Below are 22,349 nucleotides of genomic sequence, written 5' to 3'. Positions count from 1 at the left end.
TCGCCTCCAGCAGCTGCTCGCACTGGTCGATGTCCGGCGAGAGGTCCTCAATGGCGTTTTGAAACTCCGTGAGGTCCCCAAACACCCCACGTGTGTTGCCGTCATCGCGAAGTTTTGTCTTGAGCGCGTTATTAATGAAAAGTAACTCACGGGATTCAAACACAACATTCTTCAGCTCGCTCTCACACTCCTCAATAAAGCGTCGTTGCTTTGGGGAAATAAAGGCCTGAACCTTAAGCTGCTGCAAGGAGGATATGAGGCTGACAAGCTCGGGGAGAGTAGGGTGCTGCTCCATATTTTTCCCGGCGACAATAAGCCGCTTCTCACTCATGTGTAGATTGCAGTGCTGAATGATGGTCTTGCTGCACCAGTAGCTGCCGGACTCCACGGCAACGCTCTGCTGCAGCTCCGACAACAGCTGCTCGCACGACTCAAACTGGAGATCCAACTGAGCAATCGTCGCGTCCAGCCACTGGTGGAACTTCTGCTGAAACGACTCATCGGAGACAACCCCCTCCAGCTTGTCCTCCTCCTGTACATAGATGCGCTTGTTGCGCTGAAAAAGCGTGGCTGCCGCGGCTGTCATTGTCCCTCTCGCTCTTTTTCTCTCTTTTCCACCCCCCCTTTTTTTTTTTGCTTTTCAATTCTCAGCCTCCGCCTCCACCTTCCTCCCAATGCCTCGATGATGTTCCCTGAAGACAAAAAATGACGTCTGACACACAAAAAGGATTTTTAACAGGAAATTACGACAAGACACACACACACACACAAACAGACAAACAAAAGACGGTGGAAGCTCTTTTTTCCGTCCTTGCTGGCTATTCAATAAACATCACACATTGTGGGAGAGAATTTGAAAGAAAAAGAAAAAAAAAAAGAAGAAAAAGAGGCAAATAAAACCGCACATAAATAAAAACAAAAGAAATGGAAACAAACAATATGTCTGTCTTCACAACCACCACCACCACCACCACCACCTCCTCCTCCTCCTTCTAAAAAGTTTTTCCTCACGTTCTTAACGACATTTTGATGAGAATACACACGCATACACACACGGGGAGAAAGAGAAAAAAAAGAACTTTTTTTCGGTAATACAATTGTGCAAAATGCCAGGCTATTTTGACGGAAGATACTGTCGTAGAAACGAGTCCTTCCACTTGGCATACTCCAACAGCTCCTCTTCACCCGCCAAATCATCCAGACGGTCACCGTCATCATCATCGCCGTCCTTTTCCTTCTCATATGTTTGAAAAAAGTTGGTTTGTGTGTTATGTGAAATGTTGTCCGCATCTGCTGATGAATACATACATGCATTGATGACACGAGTGGTGGTATCGCTGGATTTAGAGTCAACGCGGCCCACAGAAAACAGAGAAGAGAAATTAATGGGATGCGTCGCAGTGTGCTGAGAGTCCATAACGCCATCCATGTAAGCTGGGGGCGCAGTATTCATCATAGAAGCATCCTGACGACTAGAGTAATCATCATCATCATCATCTCCAATAATAATATTACTATTATTATTATTATTATTATTCCCAATGTTCTGAGAATCATGTCCACTTGGAAGCACCCCAAACGAGACGTGCTGCTCCTCTGCAAGATTGGGTTTCAATCGCAACTTCTTGTCTCGCCGTAGCGTTTCTTCCAACTCCCGCAAATGACATTTTAACGCGCCCTCGCGTTTCTTCAGGATCCGAACAGATGACATAACAGAGTCATACATTGTTTTGGCGTTCCCCAGCAACAGACGGCCGGGCCCACCTGCAGTCCTATCGGCATCGGCATTCGTCGGTACTTCATCGTCCAGTAAAAGTAGCAACACATCGCCCAGCACCCGTTCAATCAACGCCCCGTCATTCCCCACCGTCCGCCACGGGACCTTCCCATCATACTGTTGCGATGGGGACAACGGCGCCGTCCTCTCCAAAGATGTTGGGCTCGGCGAATGTGACAAACTCCTGCAAGTATTTCTCGTGCGTTCAACGGCGGAGTGTGACGTGTGACGCTTCTTCCCATTGCCGCGCAACTCCCGCAATGTAGAGTGCCTCCCACAGCTGCACTGCTCCCGCTGCCCCTGTTGTTTCTGGCGTCTTGGTTGCAGGTGCCCTCCATGGACACAATATAACGACGGCGATGAAAGTGATGATGTTGATAACAACGGCGTTGTATGGGTGTGTCCGTTCTTCGCGGTCCCCGTTCTGCGGTGCCTAGAAGCGGCCCTCCCACGTTCCTCCTGCGTATCCATCAGTTGTCGCTGAAGATGGGAAATGCATTTCTCCTGCTGACGCCGCTGCTTTTGCAGGAGACGGACAGTCGCACGCAGTGTTTCCGCGTCAGCCGCGACAGCGTCAAGCTGCGCAACGGCGCGTTGCAGAAGATGACGATAGAGCCGCACGGGATTCCGCGAAATGCGCTCCAACTGCGCAAACAGGGCCTCCGCATGATGAGTGCCATTATTCTCTAGCATCCCCCCGTATCTATGTGTTTGTGTGTGTGCGTGTGTAGGCTGCTGAGACGGTGCGCCCTTCTTTACTCCCTCTCCCTCTCTCTCTCCTTAACGGTGTCGCCACCGTCCCCAAGCACTCCATCGTTGCGTCAACCCAGTGAGTTTCAAAATAAGCCAAGGAAAAAAAAAAGGGATCATGTGTGTGTGTGTGTCTGTGTTTGGCACTCTACCCCTCCCCACTTCATGCATTTATTAAAAGTATTCATCCTCCCCGATGTCACATGCATTTTTTGTCATTTTTGTTTTTGTTTTTGCTGTGGGATTATTCCCCTCGCCGTACAGCATCTTTCTTCTTTCGCATGGGCGCACTTATGGTGGCTGGCATGCGGGCCATCAAATTCATTCCAGAAGACATGAGGGAAAAAGGCATTTCCTCATCCCGGTTTTTTCATCGTTGACCTTCTCAATCGTTGTGCCAGAGACCCACCACAAAGGACTCTGGTGCGATTCTTCAAAGGAACAAAAGTCAACCATTCTGCAGTGCAGTGTTTCGGATCTAGGCCTGTACGGCACCGTGATGTGGTCGCTGCCGTGCTGCCAACGCATAGTGAAGTACCCCACAATGCCAGCGGCATTCCTGCAGGGCCAAAGCGCCTGACCCGGAGACCGCGACTGTGGAAAATACATGCGGAAGTTGGCAACAATTGTGTCACGGTCAATTGCCAGGCCTCTCGGACAGGGGAACCACAGTCAGTCATCTCCAAACCACCCCGGTCGTCTGAGCGGAGTGGGTGAGACACGATCCGGGGGTCCTTCAGGACAAAGCAAAGAGCCCAACTGGAGACCGCTCCCCTGGCAATACCGCCGGATGCCTCAGTGTGGTGCCAGTGTCAATTGCTCCGTATTGTCGGGGAAGCCAGGAGCCAGCAATGATTCCCTCACGGGGTCGTGGTTGTTGGCGCAGGGCTGACGGCATCGACCAGCCGCGTCTTGCTGGGCACGGCACAGCACCATGAGGTCTGGGGACACGCCTTACAGGGCACGTGCGGGTCACCAACCTTATTTTTAAAAATACAAGGAAAAAGAAGACAAAATAAAATAAGTGAATAATCTTCCGGGCAGCTGGCCGGATCCTGAAAATCTATGGAAACCAAACAAGTTAGGGAAAAAAGGTTCGTTAGTTAATTGCTTCAATGCTTTCTTTTCATTCAATATAAAGAATTCTGTGGACCATTAGCATGGTCCTTCGTTCTCAGTTAGGATCTGAAGTATTTATTACTTACGAAGTGGCAGACTTTGGGGTCCTCCAACCACAAGACCCCGCCGCGTGGTGGGAATCAAAAGGGTTAGGGTGGGATAGCAAAATAAAATTAAAAATATTATCCGGCCTCTATCCGCTCCCTGCCCCTACAAAGTCGCGTTCTTCCCAAAAGATTCATACGGTAGAAAGTATCATAAAGAATGCCTTCATTTATCAGGGTGTACATACATTAATTAAGTTAGCCAGCTCTCCCACGATCATTCTTTTCGCAAGCTCCTAGAAAAAGAATAGTTAAGGAAATCAACAGGTATAGGAATAAATTTTAAGATACACATGCATATATATATATATATATATAGATATATATAAAATTTTTTGTCCACGCTTTCATTTCCTTTCTTCAGTCTGGCTTAATGGCGTATTCCCGATGTGTACGCAACCGTCACCCCTGTATTTTGCCTTGGGGTTAATTATTCAGTGGTATTTTATCCATAACACTATCATTAGTGTTTTTCTCCGTTGGAGGAGGGGGAGGAAACTCTCCGTCACTTTTTTTCGGATCTGTATTTTTTTGGGATACATGAAAGAAGCATTTACGCACATGTACAAGGGATACGTAGAGGTACGTGCGACGATATGGATACCAGAGATGGAGACCGAATCACTCGTCTTTCTCCTTTTGCGAGGATGCACAAAATCTCATTTATAGTTTCTAAAACATAACGTATTAATTATGGAACCCCTCAAAGAACCGTGTTTCTCTTCGCCAATTTGCTGGTGAATCGGCTTGGTGAGAGGGGCGTCTGGTACTTTTCCCCCACCTTTCATTCTCACGTTTTCAAGCCACCACCGACGGCCGCGGCTTCCGCCTTGTCGAGATCTTCGTGGGTCAGTGGACGTCGCTGGGCGCCCTGATACACTCGAAGGGCGCTGAATGGTGACTCGAGTCCCGTAATGATTGTCTTGTCCTCGCGGACACCAGTGCCGCAGTAGACATCGCCAATCACCCAGCCGCCGAGTATGGCGTAGTAGCCATCCCTCTCGGGCAGGCGAAAAAGCTCTTGGTAAACCATGTCGCGGTCCGAAAAATCTCCATCCGATTTCGCGGCAATGTCACCAGATGCCTCTGTGACGGTGACATTTCGACCGACACGACCAACGATGGGCTTCCTCACGTAACCGGTGCGCTGCAGCTCAACCGTGAGTTCATAGCTGGCCCGCAGCAACGCTGGATGGTCTGGGTGCTTGTTGTAAATAATGGGAAGGATAGCCTTGTTGCTGGGAATAATTTTCCACATGGGCTCAAACACACGCAAGTCCCAGTTCGGCCCAAGAAGAATGTCACAAAGCCGAACCTCATCCTTTGGCGTTGGCCGCCAATCATTCCCGCGCTGCACCCGGGCCTTCTGATGATCCGCGATGGCAGTCTCCCACATCCATGTCTTCCACACCGTTGTGACGGCGACGCCATCGGAGTCCACAACGACGCCATTCTCATCAAAATGAAATTCATCGAAAAGAACGCACAGTTTTGTCTCCAATCCTGCCGCAGAAGCGTGCTGCATAACATACAAGGCGGTGTAATGCTCCTCATCATCATTGTCGATGAGGAAGTGTACACGTCCGGTGACTTCTGCCATTTCCCATGCCAATTGCAGTCGTGAGGAAACCAAACTCCCAGAACTGTACGTCGTCCCGTCATCGAGACCAACCGATCTCGCCCACTTTTGTTGAATAACGCCGCACTCCAGCAGTGTTGAGGCGCTATCAGCATTGTACTCAAAGCACTTAAATTGCTGCGTATCCTCATCAAAGGCAAAATCAAAGCGTCCCGTGATGGCATGCGGTTGTGTCTCCCATGAATGTCGAAGACGCGGCCAGTACTCCTCTGGAATACAAAAAAGCCTTAGCAGTTCGTCACTTCCAAGAACGAACTTGGTGGCCTCCAAAAACATTTGATGAAGTTGATTGCCGTATTTGGCGCAGTCCAAATAAAGTTCCCGGTTCATCTGATAGTAACTGGCTTTTTCCAATTTCGGATTCTTCACATCGATACCACAGACATCCGCGAAGTACGCCTCGGCTTCATTCGTGAGATCCAGCCAATCCTTTTCCCGCGAAGTTGGTGTAAATGTCAGACGACGCAGCGTTGGCAGTTCCCCCCGTTTGAAGTGAAGCGACTCGTGTAGAACCAGCGGTTCATTCGGGTTGCGATCGGGTGTATCCGGGAACGTCACCCACCCGAGAGGCTTCAGCACTTCATCCTCCAACGGATCCAAAATCGTCCAGACGCCCTTCTCGTGAATCAGCGGCAGCTCCGCCGCATAATTAGCATCCCACTTGTGAAACCGATGGTTTTGATCGGCAATGCGCACCCACTTGTCCCCAACCTCCGTAATGGCAGCGACATGGCCCACTGGGCTATAATCGTCGGAAGGGTAAATAAGAAGCGAGTCGACCACGGGTTTCGCCGCGGTACCATTACGAATCGCCACGCAACGAACAGGTTTTCCCGTGCGCGCATCCGAAACCTCCTTTAAATTAAAAATGTGCACAGCCCAGTCAACATCGGGAAGAACCAAAGACTTACGCTCAAACAACCATCGGCGCGCAAACTCCACGCACTGGTACTTGAACCCACAAAACAAATTTCCATCAATGCTTCGCTCCCCAGAAAAGTACGATTCATGCTTGTTACTGTACGCCGGAATACCGCCAGGGGCATAGCCTTGCACGCAGCCAAATGGTACCGCCAAAGACTGTAGAGTCGGCATTTGTTGTCTTCTTCTTTTATAGGTTTGTCTTGTATTAAAATTTTTATCTCTCCTTCTTCTTCCTTTTCTTTTTCCCCCTCTTTTTTTTTTTTTTTTTTTTTTTTTTTTTTGCTATAAAAAAATAAAAAAAACAATAAAAAAAAAAGAATTTTATTTTATTTTTATCGTAAAAATTATAATTCATTTCCGTTTTCACTTCCAAAATGGCAAAAATGTCACAATTTCTCCCTGCCAAACTGAGTGCTTTTTTGTTTTCTTTATTATTTCCCCCTTTCGGTTACTTTTTTGTTGTTTCACCTCGCTTTTTGTTGTTGTTGTTTCTTTTCGTTCGCCGCTTCCACTTACGACTTTCCTTGATGCTTCCTAAAAATAATCCTCTTCCCTCCATTGCTGATAAAAACTCTGGCCGACTGGTGCTCGGCGCTCGTGTTTGCCGACAGAACAAGAACAACAACAACAAAGAAGAGCGCCAGAGAAGCCACGCACAAACACACAAAAAATATAATAGTAATAATAATAAATAAACAAGAAATCAACGAGGGTAACAGGCAAGGCCATAACTCGGCAGCAAAAAGGCAGAGACGCATTTGCGGTTTTTGTTTGTTTATTTGTTTGATTCACGCGGCAGGCAGGCACGACTCCCCTCACAACTGATTGACGCCTGGACGCAACGAGGCATTCGCCGACGGATTACTGCTGCCGCCGGTTGTGTCATATCCCTCCTGCGCTGCCGTTGCCCGCTCCCCTTCGAGCATCTTCTTCAGCTCCCGCTCACGACCAAAGACGCGAATATTTGTGAGTACCTCCCGCGGTGTGATGGCAGTCCCGTCCAACGCACGTTGCGTCCCACGCATCAAACTACGTCCCTCCGTCTCAATGGCCTCAACTAACTCGCGGCGTTTGCCGATCCAACCGTCCGCCTCCAGCAGTGTTCTTGGAGGAGGCAGGCCAGGGTACAGCGCGGTGCGTCCAGGGTTGATCGTCGACTCCGGCGTCTCCCATGCGTCCTCCAGAAACACACGTTCAAAGTTTTCAAGCAACGCTGGCGGAACGTACACCTCGACGCGAAAGAGTGGATTTAAAATGAGTGCCTCCTTTGCCTCATTGCTGATGCGGTGAAACCCCTTGATGAGGGCTTGCTGGCTGAGTTTGCCAATTTCATGACGCAAGTGTGCCCCACATGTGTCACACGAGAGAGCGGGGACGCGGACAACGTCTGCCGGTCCGTCCGGGAGTTCCACCGCCTCGTAAAGTACATTGCGATAACCACAAATCAACTCTACCTGCGCCTCTTCGCGTCTAAATCGCTCCAATTCCAGAAACGGATCAATACATAGCGCCACTGCATACTCGGCGGTGCCATGACTCGCGCTCCTTTTGGTAAATGTTCCACGTAACAGTGAGGTGTCACCGTTTTGCCGCAGTTGCCGTTGGTTGCCTGGCAACAGTACGCGTCTACCCTCACGGAGAAGAAACGGTGGCGTCCCATACCTTTTTTCTTGAGAGTCTTCTTCAGAGCCATCTGACCACCCGTCGTAGTACGCCGGATGCGCCGCTGGGTAAGGCACCGGAGCATCCACATCGCCCAGTGAAAGCAGCTCGACCACGAGCACACGCCACTGCCTCGTCGTAGGCCCTGATGCGTTGCTGCGGGCAGACCCTGATGTCGTTGTCGGCAGTGCGTACAAGTCTCCCATCTCGAGAAGTGGCAGCACCCTCACACGACGCTCAAATGCTAACGATAAATCGTCACGGCCCCGAGGTTTGTTAAATGTCGTGCTGGCACGTCGCAGCCGCCGCACACGTGACTCGTCCAAACCGGCGTAAAAAAAGCAGCGAGGCACCGTGACGGCATGGCAGCGCAGTGAACTTTTCCTAGCGCCTAACCGGCTCAGCATCGGCAGCAAGTTGCGCTTCCTGAGAAGTGGGAAGGGGGTAGAAAAGGAGGGGGAAGAGAAGGAATAGGAGGAAGAGGATAGGGCGGCGCTATCAACAACATCAATGACAACAGCAGGGAGAACGCAGAAGCAAACAAACGTATGCGAAAAATAAAGGCAACAAAAAAGAAAAACAGCAGGCACTGTTTTCTGTCGTCTTCGTGACAAACAGAAAATGAGGGGTATGCAAAGCAAAACAATAAAAGAAAAAAGATCTAATCTCCCACGCATACACAAACGCAGTAGACGCCCTTTTCTGTTTCTGCTTTTTGTCTTGTTGTTTGCCCGTTCCCCTCTCTCTCTCTCCTCCCTTTCCCTTCTCTCCTTCTGTGTGTTTTTGTGTGCAAATGTCTACTCCCCGCTCACCCCCTCATTGACGCTTCTTCCCCGTCCTCTCCCATCCTGTACGCCTTTCCCTCAGATCTCATCAACTTTGACCTGCCCACTTTGAAAGGAAATTGAGAGCGCCCTGAGGCATCCCCTGTTTTGTTGCGGGCCTCTGCGACGCCAATTCCTCAGGAACAAGCTCGTGCGTCAGCTGCAGCGTTGGGGTAGGAATGAGAGATGCAGCGGCTTGTTTGCCCCTTTTGCCTCGCGTCGGTTTGGGAGCAGGCGCCGCGGCCCCACTCGCCGCCTTTCTTCGGACTCCTTTTTTTACAGAAGGCTGGACGGAATGTGGTTTGTCCACAACTTCGTCATCGTCGATCACCTCCACCTCATCTCGATGACGCTTGCCACCGCCGTTTCGAGAAGCAGCCACAGCATGAAGTGCGGGACCAGCTGTCGTCTCCTGATCCTGTTTCACCGCGCTGGCGATCAGTGCGCTTAACGTCCCACGCTCCAGCCCCGTCTCTGGAAGCGCATCATCCTCCTCCTCTTCGCAAACTCCTTGTACCGTGCAGTCTGCGGCGTTAAGTGTGAGGGAGGCGGAGGCCGCTGGGGCTCCAAGCGGCACCCCGCCCTCGTCAAATGCGTCAACGATCATAAAGTCCGTACGTCCAAAGCCCGTCTGAGCCCTGTCTGCTTTTCCATGAGATTCCTGCAGTTGCCCTTTTTGTCCTTGCTCCGACGCATCAGCCGCACGTGTGGCCTCCGCGTAACGTTTGTTCATATCCTGTTTGTATCGAATCACCTCCGTGTAGATGCTGTCAGGCATCAAAATACCCTCTGCATCCCCCCTCCCCATGGCTTTCCAGACAGACTTCTGACACTTGTTCAGGAGCTCATTGATTCGCTCGTCAATGGCGTCACGTTCACCCTTCTCAGCAAAGGCGTAAACCGCGGCCGACACCTCCGGCTCGGAAAGTAACGAACAGGCATCCCGCGCATTCGCGTTAAACACCTCCGCAACCTTTGTGCGGATATCAGAGGTGTTAACCAACGGCACAGGTACAACCATCGTCCCATCTCCCCCTGGTGCTGAAGGCAGTCTACGAATAACAGGTTTTGGCTTTAAAGGCCGCAGTAAGTCACCAGGATTCACCACAACGTCCATGTACTGTTGTCCAAAGCGATTAATATTTGGTTGGGGAAAGTTCGTAGACTCCGGATCGGTAAAGTCCACAGAAAGCCGCATAAGTGGGAACTTAATGCTTGGGTGAAACGCGAGTACATCATCTGGGATACGGCTTATCTGCTCCTCTGCCTCTTCTATCATCTCCTCAATAACGCGGCGGAGGAAATCCTCCACGGCGTCCAACGTGCGTCCAGTGGGATTTTCTCGCCACAACTCCACTGTACGTCGTACCACTGGACGGACACTACGCAGTGGAAATGGCGTCAAGCGGTACGATCCTTCACGCACCTCCAACACACCGTACTGTTTTGGGTTACACTCCTGCCCGGAGAGCGACGTGAGAATAGTGCTACCAGGCTGAATGACATCAAATCCCTCAGAAGGTGTGGGAACCATTTGTTGCTCGTGCTCGTTGCCCCAGATAACAAGGTCCAGGCCAAATCCAGCCAACATGTTCTCAAAAATGCCGTTCTTCTCACCCGACCCACCACGAACCCCGCGGTTTTGGTGCAGCAAAAGAATTTTAAACCAAAGGCGTCCTTTTACCGGCTTGGGGTGCACAAAACGAAGTTTCTTCATACGAAAGCAGCGATGAAGCCGTTCATCGCGAACATTCCCAAGTCCATACAAGGCGACGTAGGTGTGACCCTTCTTGAGCAAAATAGGTTCCACAACAATGTCGTCCAATGAGAATACCTGTCCAAAGTAGTTCACAAGACCATTTGCTGCCAAAATATCGATGGATGACGTTCCTCCAACGGGGTCGTCATGGTTCCCATGAATCATAAAAATCGGTATGGCGACATTGATGTTGGGATCCTGAAAATTAGCCAGTGGAACGGGGTGCGTTGGGAAGTTACGCTTGGGATCACTCAGCAGTGAAAATGCAATCGGTTTGTCCCCAAGCACATATGTCCGCAGCAGGGATGTGGTGCGAGCGAAGCAGCCAAGACTGGGCTTATTGTCATGAAAGAGGTCCCCACCGAGAAGAATGGCATCAACGTCGTGTTCAACGCGGGCGGCACGAAGACACTCCTCAAAGGTGGTGAAGCTGTCGTTTCCCCGGCGTGAATCCCGCTCTTGGAATCCAAGATGATTGTCTGTCGTGATGAGAAACTTGAACGTCGATGATGACGACGCGGCATTCCCCGCACTTGCCATATGGCCTGTTAGCAAATTCCCCACAAACCCACACACCCAAAAAAAACAAAAAAAAAAAATAATAATTAAATGCGGGCTATTTCTCCTTGAAGAAAAACACAAGGCCTATCGATAAATATAATTATACCCTTTCTCTGCGTGTTTGTGTGTGTGAGGACTCCACCCCCGTTGACCAGCCCGCAGATCACACCCCTCCTTCCTGCAGTCAGATCAAAAAAAAAAAAAAATGAAAAAAAAAAGTCATGCGGGCACATGTCCTTTAAAAAAGTCGCCGAGACAGCATCCAAATAAAAATAAATTCCCTCCGTGGGACCATCAAAAGGATAAAAAAAGAAAGTTGGTGGATGTATGCCTGTTTGCTTGTAATGATGCCCCTGAGGTCTGCATGGTGCTCCCAATTCCAGTCTCTCTCACCTTCTCTCTCCCTCCCTGCACGTGTGCACGAATGGTGGCCAGTCATTCGCAAGGAATAAAACCCGCAATAAATCTCTTCTCTCCACGCACTGGTCACCAAAAGTCACGTTTATTTCTTATCTTTTCCTTTGGATCTTTTTGTTTGTTTGTTTCGTTTTTTCTCCACTACCGCCACCACAGACGCATCCCTCTTCTCATCCCACAGATACAAAAAAAAAAGAAAAAAAAGAGAGGGATGACACTACATTGCAACGCCGTACACCACACTGAGGACAATATGCTTAGAGCTGTACCCACTTCGGCAGTGGTGTCTTCGTCTGATAATCCCTGACGGAGTCCTTCACCGCCTTCACCTTGCCGGTCTTCTTGTCCGTCTCCCACATGTGCGCGGGAAGCAAACCAACGGTGTTGCGATGCATCGCCACCTCCGGGCGGTTGAACTGTGGCATGGGATGATGAGCACGCACCTCCCAATACGTCCGAATCTTCTGCGCCTGCTTCCACGGTGTGACACCGTCAACAAACTGGAATAAATCCCTCACCTCATTGTCAAAATGACGGATGTATCCATGCGGCCGCGCCTTATACCGCCAGTAACGATTCAGTGAAAAGAAGTAGCTCGTGCCAATATTGTCCTGTCGGATTTGCTCCGCAATGAGTGGTTGATCGGCCTCCTGCACGGCAATCCATTCCCACGGAGTGTAGCGGTGCATGTAACCAAGTCGAATATAATCCCGGCGATGAGAAATACTCAGCGGACGGAAGTTATCCGCTCTGGAAACGTCAAACCGTGTCCACTGATCAATCTCCGTGATCTGCTTCGTGGTGCGATACTTGCCGGCAGCCACCTCGGAGGTGCGTGCCGCCTCATACTTGTCCAAAAAATGCTCCCCCTTCGATGTCTTTTCGTTAAAAGGATCTGAGACATCAATGTACCGCCGTAGACTTGCCGGACTGAACCGCCGTGACTCGTCGCCAACGGTGCGCTCGGGCCCATGATAGCGTCTTTGCCAAATCATGATATTCGCTAACGGCACCTCCTCCACGGCACCATCGGACTGAAATGCAACGCGCACCAGCCGCGGTTCAGGGTTAAAGAATGGCTGTCGATCGTACGCAACAATTACCGCACGTTGTGGGGTACTAACAATACGTGATCCATTTGCATTCATGCCAACATGACGCCGCGCCCGAACGGGTAATCCTACCCGCAAACCATCTGCGTGCGTCGCAGGCGACCAGCCTTCCTCGCCCGACGCGGTTTGTTCCTCCCAAATCACATCCTGCGTTTCAATGTAGTTCCCGCGATTGTATGCATAATCACCAATACCGTAGTTAAGTGCGTGATTGACGTTCCGTGGCAATAACTCCAGTTCATACCGTCCAAATGCCTCATCCGTCATATCCAACACCTCTCCTGACTCCAGCCGAACAGAAAGAGGCACCACAAAACGTTCTGAATCGGGTCTTAGTTTGTAAGCCTGTCCCTCCACCATGATGATGTGGCTGGTGTTTCCCTTGGCCGCAGCCAACTCCCTTTCAAACGCCTTCGCTGAGACTGTCAGGACGGCGGCGGTATCAGCGTGTTCAAGATCCACCACTGAGACCCCGTAGCCTTGTGCCACGACGTGGCCATATTGTTGCCGATCCGGTATCCAGCGACGCCGTCGCATGGCAGTGGCCCATTCACCAAGCTGCTTTGATGTTTGTTCCTTCACGTATTGCTCATACATTGCCCGCTCCTCCGCCGTAAAGTGGCGAAGAACCTCCGGTGGCTGCATGTACTGCACGACAGGCTCCGGTGCCTTCCCACTCACATTGCCCATAAACGCCCGACTAATACGGTTTTGAAATCCCTCCATAAGGAGAAGTCGGTTAAAATAACGACTACTCAACACGTTCTCTCGAGTGTCTGCCGTGCCCATCTCATCGGCAAGAGGAAACAGGTGTAAGTTGACAGAGGCGGAGGCCCCTACAACCGCCTCCACAACGGTGGGGGAAGGAAGCATGTATACGCCAAACCAACTGCGTAAAGTTTCCCCGCTTACTTGCATCTCGTCATCGTTTGTGTGCAACTCTCTTTCATCAAACGGTGTGCGTTCGCAAATTTCATCTAACTTCTCACGTCGTGCATCCCGCTCTTGCGCCGTTTCATTCGCAACAGGCTCTAAGCCGTGGAGAAGGGCAATTTGGCGTCGCTGTTGGTGGTGCGCGCGATATCGAGTAAAGAGTTCCCATTCAAGAAACTCCGGCCGCTGCTTCATGAGTGAAAATCCCTCCACATCGCGGTACATGCGGTTCAGCCGAAAATCACGAAAGCCAGGAAATGGCTTGAAGTAGTCCAGCGGCCGCTCCCCACGGGCATTGCGGTGGCGAAACACAAACTCATCAATGGTTTGCTGAATAGGAACACCAAAGTGCATCACACTGCGTTCTGTAAGATCCTGCTCGCCCTTTGAAAGACGATCCTCACGACGCGCAATGTCAAACTTATTATTAAGAAGATGCGCGACGCCATGCGTGGTGTCTTGTCGTATATATGGGTTCCAGTGCTCATCCGTCTGTGTCTTACGGTAGGCGTCAGAACGGAAAAACATGGCATCCATAATGCGTTCATCGTTTACATGCTTCTTTAGGGTGCGCTTGTCTGGTCCCCCGTCTTGCACCAAAGCACCTTGTCGACCAAGACCAAATCGCTGCGCTCGTTCTTGTTCACGCTGCCACTCCGATGCCTCTCGACTAGTACGAATGGTGTCCACAACCTCCTGCGTTAGTTCCTCACCCGTGGTGGGATGATCACGGACGGTATTTCTCGCAAAGGCCTTCAGAGAGATGGCCTCAAAAGATGGCACGGTTGCCGTCGGATCTCGCAGGGTTCGCTGTGCCTCTTCCATAGTTGAGCTGGCTGTGTTAGGAGGCAACGCCTGGGCGCCATACGGAGTTCCCTTTTGTTGTGCGAGAAACCGATCCATATCGTAGCCTTGAAAGGGAATGCGGGTAGCACGCTGCAGGACGGTAAAGTCATACTTCTCCTTTTCTCGTAAACCATGAACAATGCGAAGATTTTCCTCGATCCAATCGTTGTGTACCGTTTCGCTACGCATTCGATAGGTGTGTGCAAGTTCCTCGCGCCCCATGCCATCGGAAGTGGCGAGAGGTGACTGCTGATCCGCAATTTGAAACCGGTCCACCACCGCTTGTTGACGGAGTGCACTTCCGCTGGTGCTCGTGCTGTGGTGCACCTGAGTCGAGGGGAGAAGAGATTGATTTTCCACCAAGATGTCGGCCACGTGGTGTTCTGCTGCGTAACGCCGTGCTAACTCATCACGCTCCGTGGCACTTTCCATCCCCCGTAGCAAAGCCCGCTGCTCTTGAAATGCCGCTTCCATTCGTGAAACGTCGTGGTCAAGCCAACTGCGACGATGTGTGGCCTCAGCGTACTCCATCGGACTCTGTGCGTGATGATACGATATGGCGCCGCCCTCAGCAAAATTGCGCGGTGCATACTGTGGACTGTAACCACGGGCAGGGTCACGGTAGTAGTCCTTGTGTGCCTGTCCACCCAATGGGTCGGTCTCACCAAAGAGCTCCCGTTGCATTTGCGTCGCCCAGTCCGTCGAATTCAACGAAGACGATGTGTGCCCCCCCTCCGCGTGACTCGCCTGATGGGGCGTAGTGAAGCTGGAGGATCGCGCGTCCCTAATAAAAGTGTGCAGGCCGCCTTTTTGCCGCTGCACCGAGAAGAGCGTCACAGAAACCGAGGCCGCTTTTGTTGGGCGGGAGACAAAACAGAGCCGCCGTCGAATCATCGCGTTTTTTATTTTCTTTTTCTCCTCTTCTCCCGTTTAATTTTTATCCTCTTTTTTTCCCCCTTTTTTTCGTTTCTGCTGCTGCCTCGGCCCGCCCCTCGTCCCACGACGACCCCGAGAATCCCCGCACCGACAACCCGAGCCCTAAACCCGCACGCAGGAAGAAACTCCACAAAAAAAAAAAAAAGGGAATGTGTGAATATGTAACCAAAAAAAAAAAAAAAAGTAATAATAATAAATAAATAAAAATCAAGTCGCACAATCACAACGGCTTCTCACTTGTACCGCCGTTCCTCCGCAGCATGCATGTCCCCAGTCACCCACATGCGTCTTTGGGTCTTGCTCCTTTCCCCTGTTTCCTCCTCGTGTTGTTTCCATTGCCACCGCAACTCTCTGCACGTGTATAATTACGATATATTCCCTCCAAGAAGAATCAAAAGGGAAGAAGCACAAATAAACACACAGAGAAAAAAAAGGGAAGTGAGAAAGACACACACGCATATATTCCTGGCTTAACTCGTTTTATTCTATTATTGTTACAACACACTCGCCGCCTGGCGCACCAATTCTTGTTCTTGCGCAGCGCGTGCCAGCATGAATTGTGCCACCCGCTTCTTTGCATCCCGGCTGCACTTTAGAAATCCTATAAAGTTTGCTCCGCCCAGCACGGCCCCAATGAGAGCCATCGGCAGCCTGGAGGACATCACGTTGAAGAGTGCAAGGAGTAACCACACGCCAAAGTTCCCGCCAGTGGTGATCCAGAAAAGCCACTTGTCAAAGGCGTTGACACGAGTATCCGCGTCAGGGGCACTTTCAAATACCCATTGCGACGATCCGTCCTCTTTCACATCGTTCCACCAGCGCAGACGGACAAGCATGCGTCCGCTCACATTTTTTGTCATCCAAAAATCCGCCGCCAAGAAGAGGATGGTGACAACAAAGATGGTGACGTAGCTGGAGCTAAACAAACTCCCCAAAATAAACGTTAACATTGCCCCCGCCTTAAAGGCAACATGAAAAAAGGCGACAAATGGGTGCACGCCCTTGTATATACGATCATCGCTCTGTTGTCCTGCTTGCTGCAGCAAGACTCCATTCGAATCAAATGCCGGTGGCAACGGCGGTGCGCTTTCACCTGTGACAATATACGGCGCTGGGGTGTACTGGGACGACGGTGGCGGTGGCGGTGGCTGCTGTACGGATGGTTGAGAGGGGGAAAAAGAGTCAAAATCAAACTTGGGCTTGTTTGGCTCCAACATTTAATACTTCCCTTTTCTTTTTTTTTTTTCCTTCTTCCTCACACCGCTTATAAATATTGTCCCGGCGTATATGCGATATTTCAACTTGGCACCTGCGTCCTTCTTCCGCTTGTGGCGCTCAACCCACACACACACACACACACACACACGCAGTAACACCACCACGTGTATATATATATATATATGTCTACCCCTTTTTCTCTTCCCTTTGCCTTTCCCTGCAGCTGAAGTGTTGTGTTCCCTCCTCCCCGCCGCCGCTGCTCCAATCCTCAATAACCCTCAGAGTAGAAGCCAAAAGTCAATAACGACTTCCCTTGCACCGCACAACACATAGAAAAGAAAGAAGAGGAAAAGAAAAAAAAAAGGCAGTGATGAAATCTCCCCCACAGAGTCAAAGGCAAGAAAAACAAAAAAAGAAGAGCTCAAGCCACACAAACGCACAACCGACAGAAAAAGGGAGGGAGAATTAAAGAGAGGGAAGAAGAAGGAACACACACACACACACACACAGACTGCGATGTGGACAGAAAAAATGCCCCCTCACCGCTTTTCCTCCCCCGGTCGTCATAGCGGCTTCCAGAAGCCCAAGCGGAAAAGACAACAAAAACACGCAAGATACAAAAAAGAGAGAGAGACAGAAGAGGAAGAGACGGTGAGTGTGGAGGGAATTAAAGAGACGGCCTTAAAACTTTTTCATGCCGGGGACGTTTTTGGCCGCTGTTCATCATCGCCGTGCCGACAAATTCCGCGTCATCGCCCATCTCCTCCGTCTCTCCATTTTCATCCACAACACGCAACTGCGGCTGGCGCTGCCGCCCCTTCTCGCCATTACATTTTGTCTCCCTCGTCACGCACATACCCTTGCAGCTGTCATTGTTATCCGTTGCACTCACGGGAGCGAATTTCTGTTGACGTGCGGCACGCCACTGACAGTGTCCCGGTCCAAACAAGACAACAGTGTCTTCATCAGCATCCAACGCGTCCAGGGCAGACTGCATTGTCCTGTCGGAGCGCACATCGTAAATAAAAACGGGTCCATCGCAGATGGGGCAGTTCCACGTGCTGCTGCGAAGGGACGACTCCAGGTATGTCACAACGTCAAAGCAGGCCAGGTGGACGCAGTGTTTTCCTTTTCCCGCAACCCGTATTCGCTGGTAACTCAGCGGGCAGCGCAGCGTCACAATCGCCTCGCCATCATTCATGAGGCCCTCCTCCTCGTCATCATCATCCACCACAATCATCGCTCCAAGCGACGCCGATGATGACGTCTTCTTGTTATCACCCCGTCTCTTAGATTCATTGTTATTAAAATTGGCTTTCGTATCCCCACAATCCATTTCCTCCACCCATCCGCTGTCAACATCCACATCGGAGTCGCTCCCGCCTTCACTGCCATCATCTTCCGGAGATGACAAGGAAGAAAAAGAAGAAGGCAAATTTGACCAACTGCACGTTGACTCCGAACGCTGCAGCCTTGCGACAACATCCGTCACTAATGTGCAGATGTCATTCGCCCCGCACCACGCCAACAAGAACGTCGCTGCCCACTTTGCTTTACTTGTGACCACAAGTTTAAGCGGCGCCCCTGTATCAATACAGCCATCCTCTCTTAACCGAAGGTATAATGACAGTGGCAGCCCTGCAAGCGTGCGATGGCTCGCACTACGTGTCGGACAGCGTGGGAACTCATCCGTCACGTACGTTTGATTCACCATCACGGTACATTCATGTGACGTGGCCGGGGGCCATCCAATGGGCCGCGTGGGCTCTCCCAGTTGACACGGAAACAAGACAAGTTCCATGCGTTCAGCTGACATAGACGGTGGGTAAAGGAGCGATTTTGGTGGCAGGGGACCAATACACTGCAGCACCACACTGCTATGCGACCCTGCTAAAAGGTCAAACCGCCGCAGTACTGCATGAATGGGATAAAGCGGTGACTGGATCGAACGGGGTATCAATGCCGGTACAACTGCCATTTCCCGTACGGATCGCCCACAGCCACAGCCCCGTCGCCCGCCTTCTCTTGCCATTGGCAGATGAATACATAAAAACAAGAAAAGAAAAGAAACACGAAAATGGTTGTAAGGGCGCAAAGAAGAAAAATACATAAAAAAAGTAAAAGCAGCCGCTAATAACACCCAACACAAAAAAAAAAAAAAATACGGGATGAGTCAAACAGTAAGAGGGCGGTTCACCCACCGTCACCACGACTTTTGCACGCAGACAACAAATTGCAACAAAAAATGGGGTCATGCTTCCCTCCAATTGTGTGGTCTGGAAAACCGCGGCCATCCCTCCCGTCATTGAAGATAAACCACCCTCATTCTAGCTGCCGTCGCCAATTATCCTCCTCATTGATTGTTTATTTATTCTTCTTTTTCTTTTTCTTTGTTTCGGTTTTGTTTTGTTTATTTGTTGTTACTGTTGTTGCGTGCCTGCTTTTTTTTCCCCCCTCTCTTTCTCGCTTTCTTTCTTTAACACTTCTCCATGCCCGCCCCGTACTCTGTGAAAAAAACATATAGGAAGAAAAAGGCGGTTGTAAATAACCAAATCCGTAGGTGAGTGAGGAAGTGGCAAAAAGAAGATGTTGACATGACACACAGAAACCTCGGCAACTCATAAACGCGTTAGATACACAAATGCCTCCCGCCCTGTCCGCACGTACATTTTTTTTTTTTCGCGTGTGTGCGTGTGTGTGCATCAGAGGGACTTGTACGCATGTGTGCGGAGGTGAGTCTTTTCTCCGTGCGATGAACGTGAAAACGCAGCGGGCCATCGAGCCATTCAAGCAAAAAGGGGTCAAAATGTCAAAAAAAGAAAAAAAAGAAAGAGAAAGAGAAACGCACTCCGCCCCTCTCCCTCCCCTCCTATCGCTCCGGACTAATGTTTTTCCTTCTGTCGCTGCACGAGGTACACCATGCCGCAGTACAACATCTCAAGAGCCTCCTGCTCGCAATTGCGCCCTCGTACACGTCGGCATTGATTCAGCACCCGCATCTCATCTTTACAGACGGGTGCATTTGCCGCCGCCTTAAAAACCGCCGCATGTTTCTTCTCATCCTCCAGGCACCGCCTTGCTACGTCTTGATATGGCTGACACCTCTTTATGCCGCGACGCTGCAGGCTCTGGTTAACCCAACTATTATCCGTTTGTTGCGGCACGTAGTTTTGAATGCATGCGTCAAGGTCGCTTGTCTCACCGGAGCAAAAGCGATCCGTCATCAGCTTCGTTAGAAGAATCTGCAGATTCTCATTCGTAACCTCCGTCATGTTCTCCTGGGAAATAACTCCTCTGACTGAAAATAAGAAGTGGAAAAAGAAAGAGAAGAAATGGTGGCTATCAAAAAGTATCCATCAGAAAAAGGAACCGCCAAAAGAAGGAGAGAAAGACAACAAAAGAAAGGGGAACTTACTCCCCATCCTTCACAACAAAAATGACGCAGCAGACGGTGACTAATGGAGGGCATGCACACATACATACACACACCCCTCTCTCTCACATGAGGTCGTGAAGCCCCTCCGCGGTCATGATGTCGTCAGGAATGGCCCCCATCCCGGCTGTCGACTCCTGCCCCACCTGCTGCTCTCGCTGCTCATTGTCTCGCGACTTCCGCGTGTCGCATGTAATAAGGGCAGCCTCCATTGCATGCGCCAGCTCGCGGGTGACATGACTCCACTCTGGCAATTCCCTCACCCACGCCACCCACGTCACGCATGAGTCATCCCGAAGATGTTGAGGCCTCTGTAGCGCCTCCCTCAGTGGTGAGGCGAGCCAGTGGTCGTGCGAGACGCCAAAATGAACAAGGAAGTGATCAAAGTCCATCACAAGCGAGGTCACGGCGTGCCAATCGCCCTGTTGCTCAAGAGCACGAAAAACCGCGGTGAAAACGCTGGAGGTACCTATGATGAGTTGTCCTTCCTTCTTTTGCAAGCGGCGGAAGACATCCAACGCCTGTCCCCACCGCCCGTCGCGCAGAAGCGTCTCCATCAATGCAGCGTTTGTTGCCGCTGTTTCCTTCACACCGTAGTGAGGCAAGTTGTTAGAGTACACATCAAGCGCATGTTGCCAGTCACTGACCGAAATGTACGCGTTCCAGAGACGCGTGTCCCGCATGTGTTTCTCGGCGTTTTTGGTGCGACTGGGATCCGTGATGATGTCAACAACACCCTGCACCTCCGCCAGGGATGCACCCATACGATGCATCGCTCGCAGCATCTCCCCCCACGCAATGGAAGGAAGATACATCCGCTTAGATCCATGTGGTTGAAAGCGCTGTGTGAGCTCAAGAACACTCTGCCATGTCGCATTACCACTTGGCTGAAGGACACTAAACAACGGGGCGGCAGCAACAGGCAACAGAATAAATGTGGATGAACTTGCCAGCCCGGCAACGGTGTTGAATGACGGGCCGGAGCCAATTGCCCGAGTCCCTGCCTGATGGTGACATCGGATAGTCTCGCAGAGGACTGCAACCAGAGCCGAGGTGGCAGCTTCAATCCCCGTCATACGACCATCTTCTTCTACTCGTCGTCGTTGCTCCTTTAAAGACGGCAGGAAGTAATCGTGGTATAGTTGAAACGCCAGTTCCCAACTCTGCATGGCGGCGGACTGAAGAAGCACTGCCATCAGTCGCTGCCTCATGCCAAAATCCTCCCCGCACACAGATTTTAAGCAAGATTCCATGCGATTCGAAAAGGCATTTAGTCGCACCTTCGACCACCGCTCATGTTCCTCTGCGTGGAGGAGCCGCAGCAGCCGTTGGACGCTCTCGAGGCGTGTGGGCGCGTTGCGTTGGAGGGCCTCTGGCGAAAACGCGGGTGGTGTCATCGCCCCCCGCAGAATACAATGGAGGTTGCGGTCCATCGACATGCAAACACGCTCCAACGCAGGATTTCCCTCACGCCATGAGCCAAATGCAACCCCATCAGCCGCCGCCCCGCCCGGCAGCACATCGTTATGTGATCCCACGACGACGGATGGGCGGGCGGCATTCACAACGGCCATTAACGACTGCTCTTCAACAGCGCCTTCTTTCAAAATTTGCTCGTGTGTCATTCTGGCGCTCTGTGCCTCAACAAAGGCATTGATGTATTGAGCCTTATTGTAGGGGTTCGTGCCCTCTGCAGCCTTTTTGGCCTGCGCCCTGGCAACACGCCTGCGCTCCACGTGTTTCATTGTTCGCAAGACACTCCCAACGTTCGTATCGTCAAGAACGCGCCCCAACAGAAATCCTCTTCGTTGCAGCATTTATCCACCACCACTCCGTTCTTCCCTCTCTGGTGGAATGCTTACTCCGGCGTGCAGGCAAAAAAAAAAAAAAAAAAAGGGATGCAGACGGTTTGCAGGGCATAAAGGCAGCAATCACAAAAGAGGGAAAAAAAGGAAAAAAAAAAACAGCAACACGTGTGAGATGACATATTCCCAATTGGCGCACATGCACTTAAGAAAAAAAAAAAAAAGGAAAAAAGAAAAAGAAAGAAATAACACACGCAAAAGGAAGAAAAAAAAAAAAAAGGAAATCAAAAGTGAATAATAACAATAATAATAAAAAGGATACAGTCGGTGCGTGAATTATCTTTCTTTGCTCGTTTGTTTCCCTGAACGTAAGCCAATCCAACATAACCCCGAAATAATAAAAAAAAACTCACAAGAGAAACACAATAAAATAGAAAGCACGCACCGTTTGTCTTTTATTTGTTTGTTTTTCCGTTTCCTGCATTCTTCGTTGATTTATTTTCACCTTATTTTCTTCTCGTCTCTCCCCA

The 22,349-nt window shown here is 50.6% G+C and overlaps 10 protein-coding genes across 10 annotated transcripts, besides 19 other annotated features; all 10 read right to left on the bottom strand.

Annotated features, from left to right (window-relative positions):
• On the bottom strand, positions 1–586 carry Tc00.1047053509319.109 (paraflagellar rod protein, putative; the record flags this gene model as incomplete). Its single annotated transcript, XM_805509.1, has 1 exon — positions 1–586. A coding segment is annotated over one exon (586 nt), but the record flags the coding sequence as incomplete, so codon positions are not given.
• Positions 1–22,349: a sequence feature (heterozygous, non-Esmeraldo-like haplotype).
• Positions 857–886: a microsatellite.
• Positions 951–978: a microsatellite.
• Tc00.1047053509319.100 (hypothetical protein, conserved) lies at positions 1,115–2,470 on the bottom strand (the record flags this gene model as incomplete). The annotated part of the gene is made up of 1 exon (XM_805508.1): positions 1,115–2,470. One exon carries the CDS (start codon positions 2,468–2,470, stop codon positions 1,115–1,117), a length of 1,356 nt encoding a protein of 451 aa, XP_810601.1.
• Positions 1,510–1,537: a microsatellite.
• Positions 3,555–3,988: a mobile genetic element.
• Positions 3,811–3,832: a sequence feature (AT_rich).
• Positions 4,038–4,078: a microsatellite.
• Positions 4,541–6,484, bottom strand: Tc00.1047053509319.90 (trypanothione synthetase, putative; the record flags this gene model as incomplete). The annotated part of the gene is made up of 1 exon (XM_805507.1): positions 4,541–6,484. The coding sequence occupies one exon, from the start codon at positions 6,482–6,484 to the stop codon at positions 4,541–4,543; it is 1,944 nt and encodes a 647-aa protein (XP_810600.1).
• Positions 6,538–6,594: a sequence feature (A-rich).
• Positions 6,600–6,632: a microsatellite.
• Positions 6,979–7,009: a sequence feature (AT_rich).
• Positions 7,129–8,652, bottom strand: Tc00.1047053509319.70 (hypothetical protein, conserved; the record flags this gene model as incomplete). Its single annotated transcript, XM_805506.1, has 1 exon — positions 7,129–8,652. One exon carries the CDS (start codon positions 8,650–8,652, stop codon positions 7,129–7,131), a length of 1,524 nt encoding a protein of 507 aa, XP_810599.1.
• Positions 8,849–11,098, bottom strand: Tc00.1047053509319.60 (endo/exonuclease Mre11, putative; the record flags this gene model as incomplete). Its single annotated transcript, XM_805505.1, has 1 exon — positions 8,849–11,098. One exon carries the CDS (start codon positions 11,096–11,098, stop codon positions 8,849–8,851), a length of 2,250 nt encoding a protein of 749 aa, XP_810598.1.
• Positions 11,137–11,169: a sequence feature (AT_rich).
• Positions 11,311–11,337: a microsatellite.
• On the bottom strand, positions 11,794–15,321 carry Tc00.1047053509319.50 (hypothetical protein, conserved; the record flags this gene model as incomplete). The annotated part of the gene is made up of 1 exon (XM_805504.1): positions 11,794–15,321. One exon carries the CDS (start codon positions 15,319–15,321, stop codon positions 11,794–11,796), a length of 3,528 nt encoding a protein of 1,175 aa, XP_810597.1.
• Positions 15,326–15,398: a sequence feature (A-rich).
• Positions 15,495–15,570: a sequence feature (T-rich).
• On the bottom strand, positions 15,858–16,580 carry Tc00.1047053509319.40 (hypothetical protein, conserved; the record flags this gene model as incomplete). The annotated part of the gene is made up of 1 exon (XM_805503.1): positions 15,858–16,580. One exon carries the CDS (start codon positions 16,578–16,580, stop codon positions 15,858–15,860), a length of 723 nt encoding a protein of 240 aa, XP_810596.1.
• Positions 16,705–16,732: a microsatellite.
• Positions 16,913–16,943: a sequence feature (T-rich).
• Positions 17,070–17,090: a microsatellite.
• Tc00.1047053509319.30 (hypothetical protein, conserved) lies at positions 17,249–18,691 on the bottom strand (the record flags this gene model as incomplete). The annotated part of the gene is made up of 1 exon (XM_805502.1): positions 17,249–18,691. The coding sequence occupies one exon, from the start codon at positions 18,689–18,691 to the stop codon at positions 17,249–17,251; it is 1,443 nt and encodes a 480-aa protein (XP_810595.1).
• Positions 18,956–19,059: a sequence feature (GA-rich).
• Positions 19,464–19,853, bottom strand: Tc00.1047053509319.20 (hypothetical protein, conserved; the record flags this gene model as incomplete). Its single annotated transcript, XM_805501.1, has 1 exon — positions 19,464–19,853. The coding sequence occupies one exon, from the start codon at positions 19,851–19,853 to the stop codon at positions 19,464–19,466; it is 390 nt and encodes a 129-aa protein (XP_810594.1).
• Tc00.1047053509319.10 (hypothetical protein, conserved) lies at positions 20,080–21,831 on the bottom strand (the record flags this gene model as incomplete). Its single annotated transcript, XM_805500.1, has 1 exon — positions 20,080–21,831. The coding sequence occupies one exon, from the start codon at positions 21,829–21,831 to the stop codon at positions 20,080–20,082; it is 1,752 nt and encodes a 583-aa protein (XP_810593.1).
• Positions 22,027–22,103: a sequence feature (T-rich).

Source organism: Trypanosoma cruzi, genomic scaffold (assembly GCF_000209065.1).
Source record: "Trypanosoma cruzi strain CL Brener 1047053512861 genomic scaffold, whole genome shotgun sequence".
Lineage (NCBI taxonomy): Eukaryota > Euglenozoa > Kinetoplastea > Trypanosomatida > Trypanosomatidae > Trypanosoma > Trypanosoma cruzi.
This window is presented reverse-complemented; position numbering and strand designations above follow the sequence as displayed.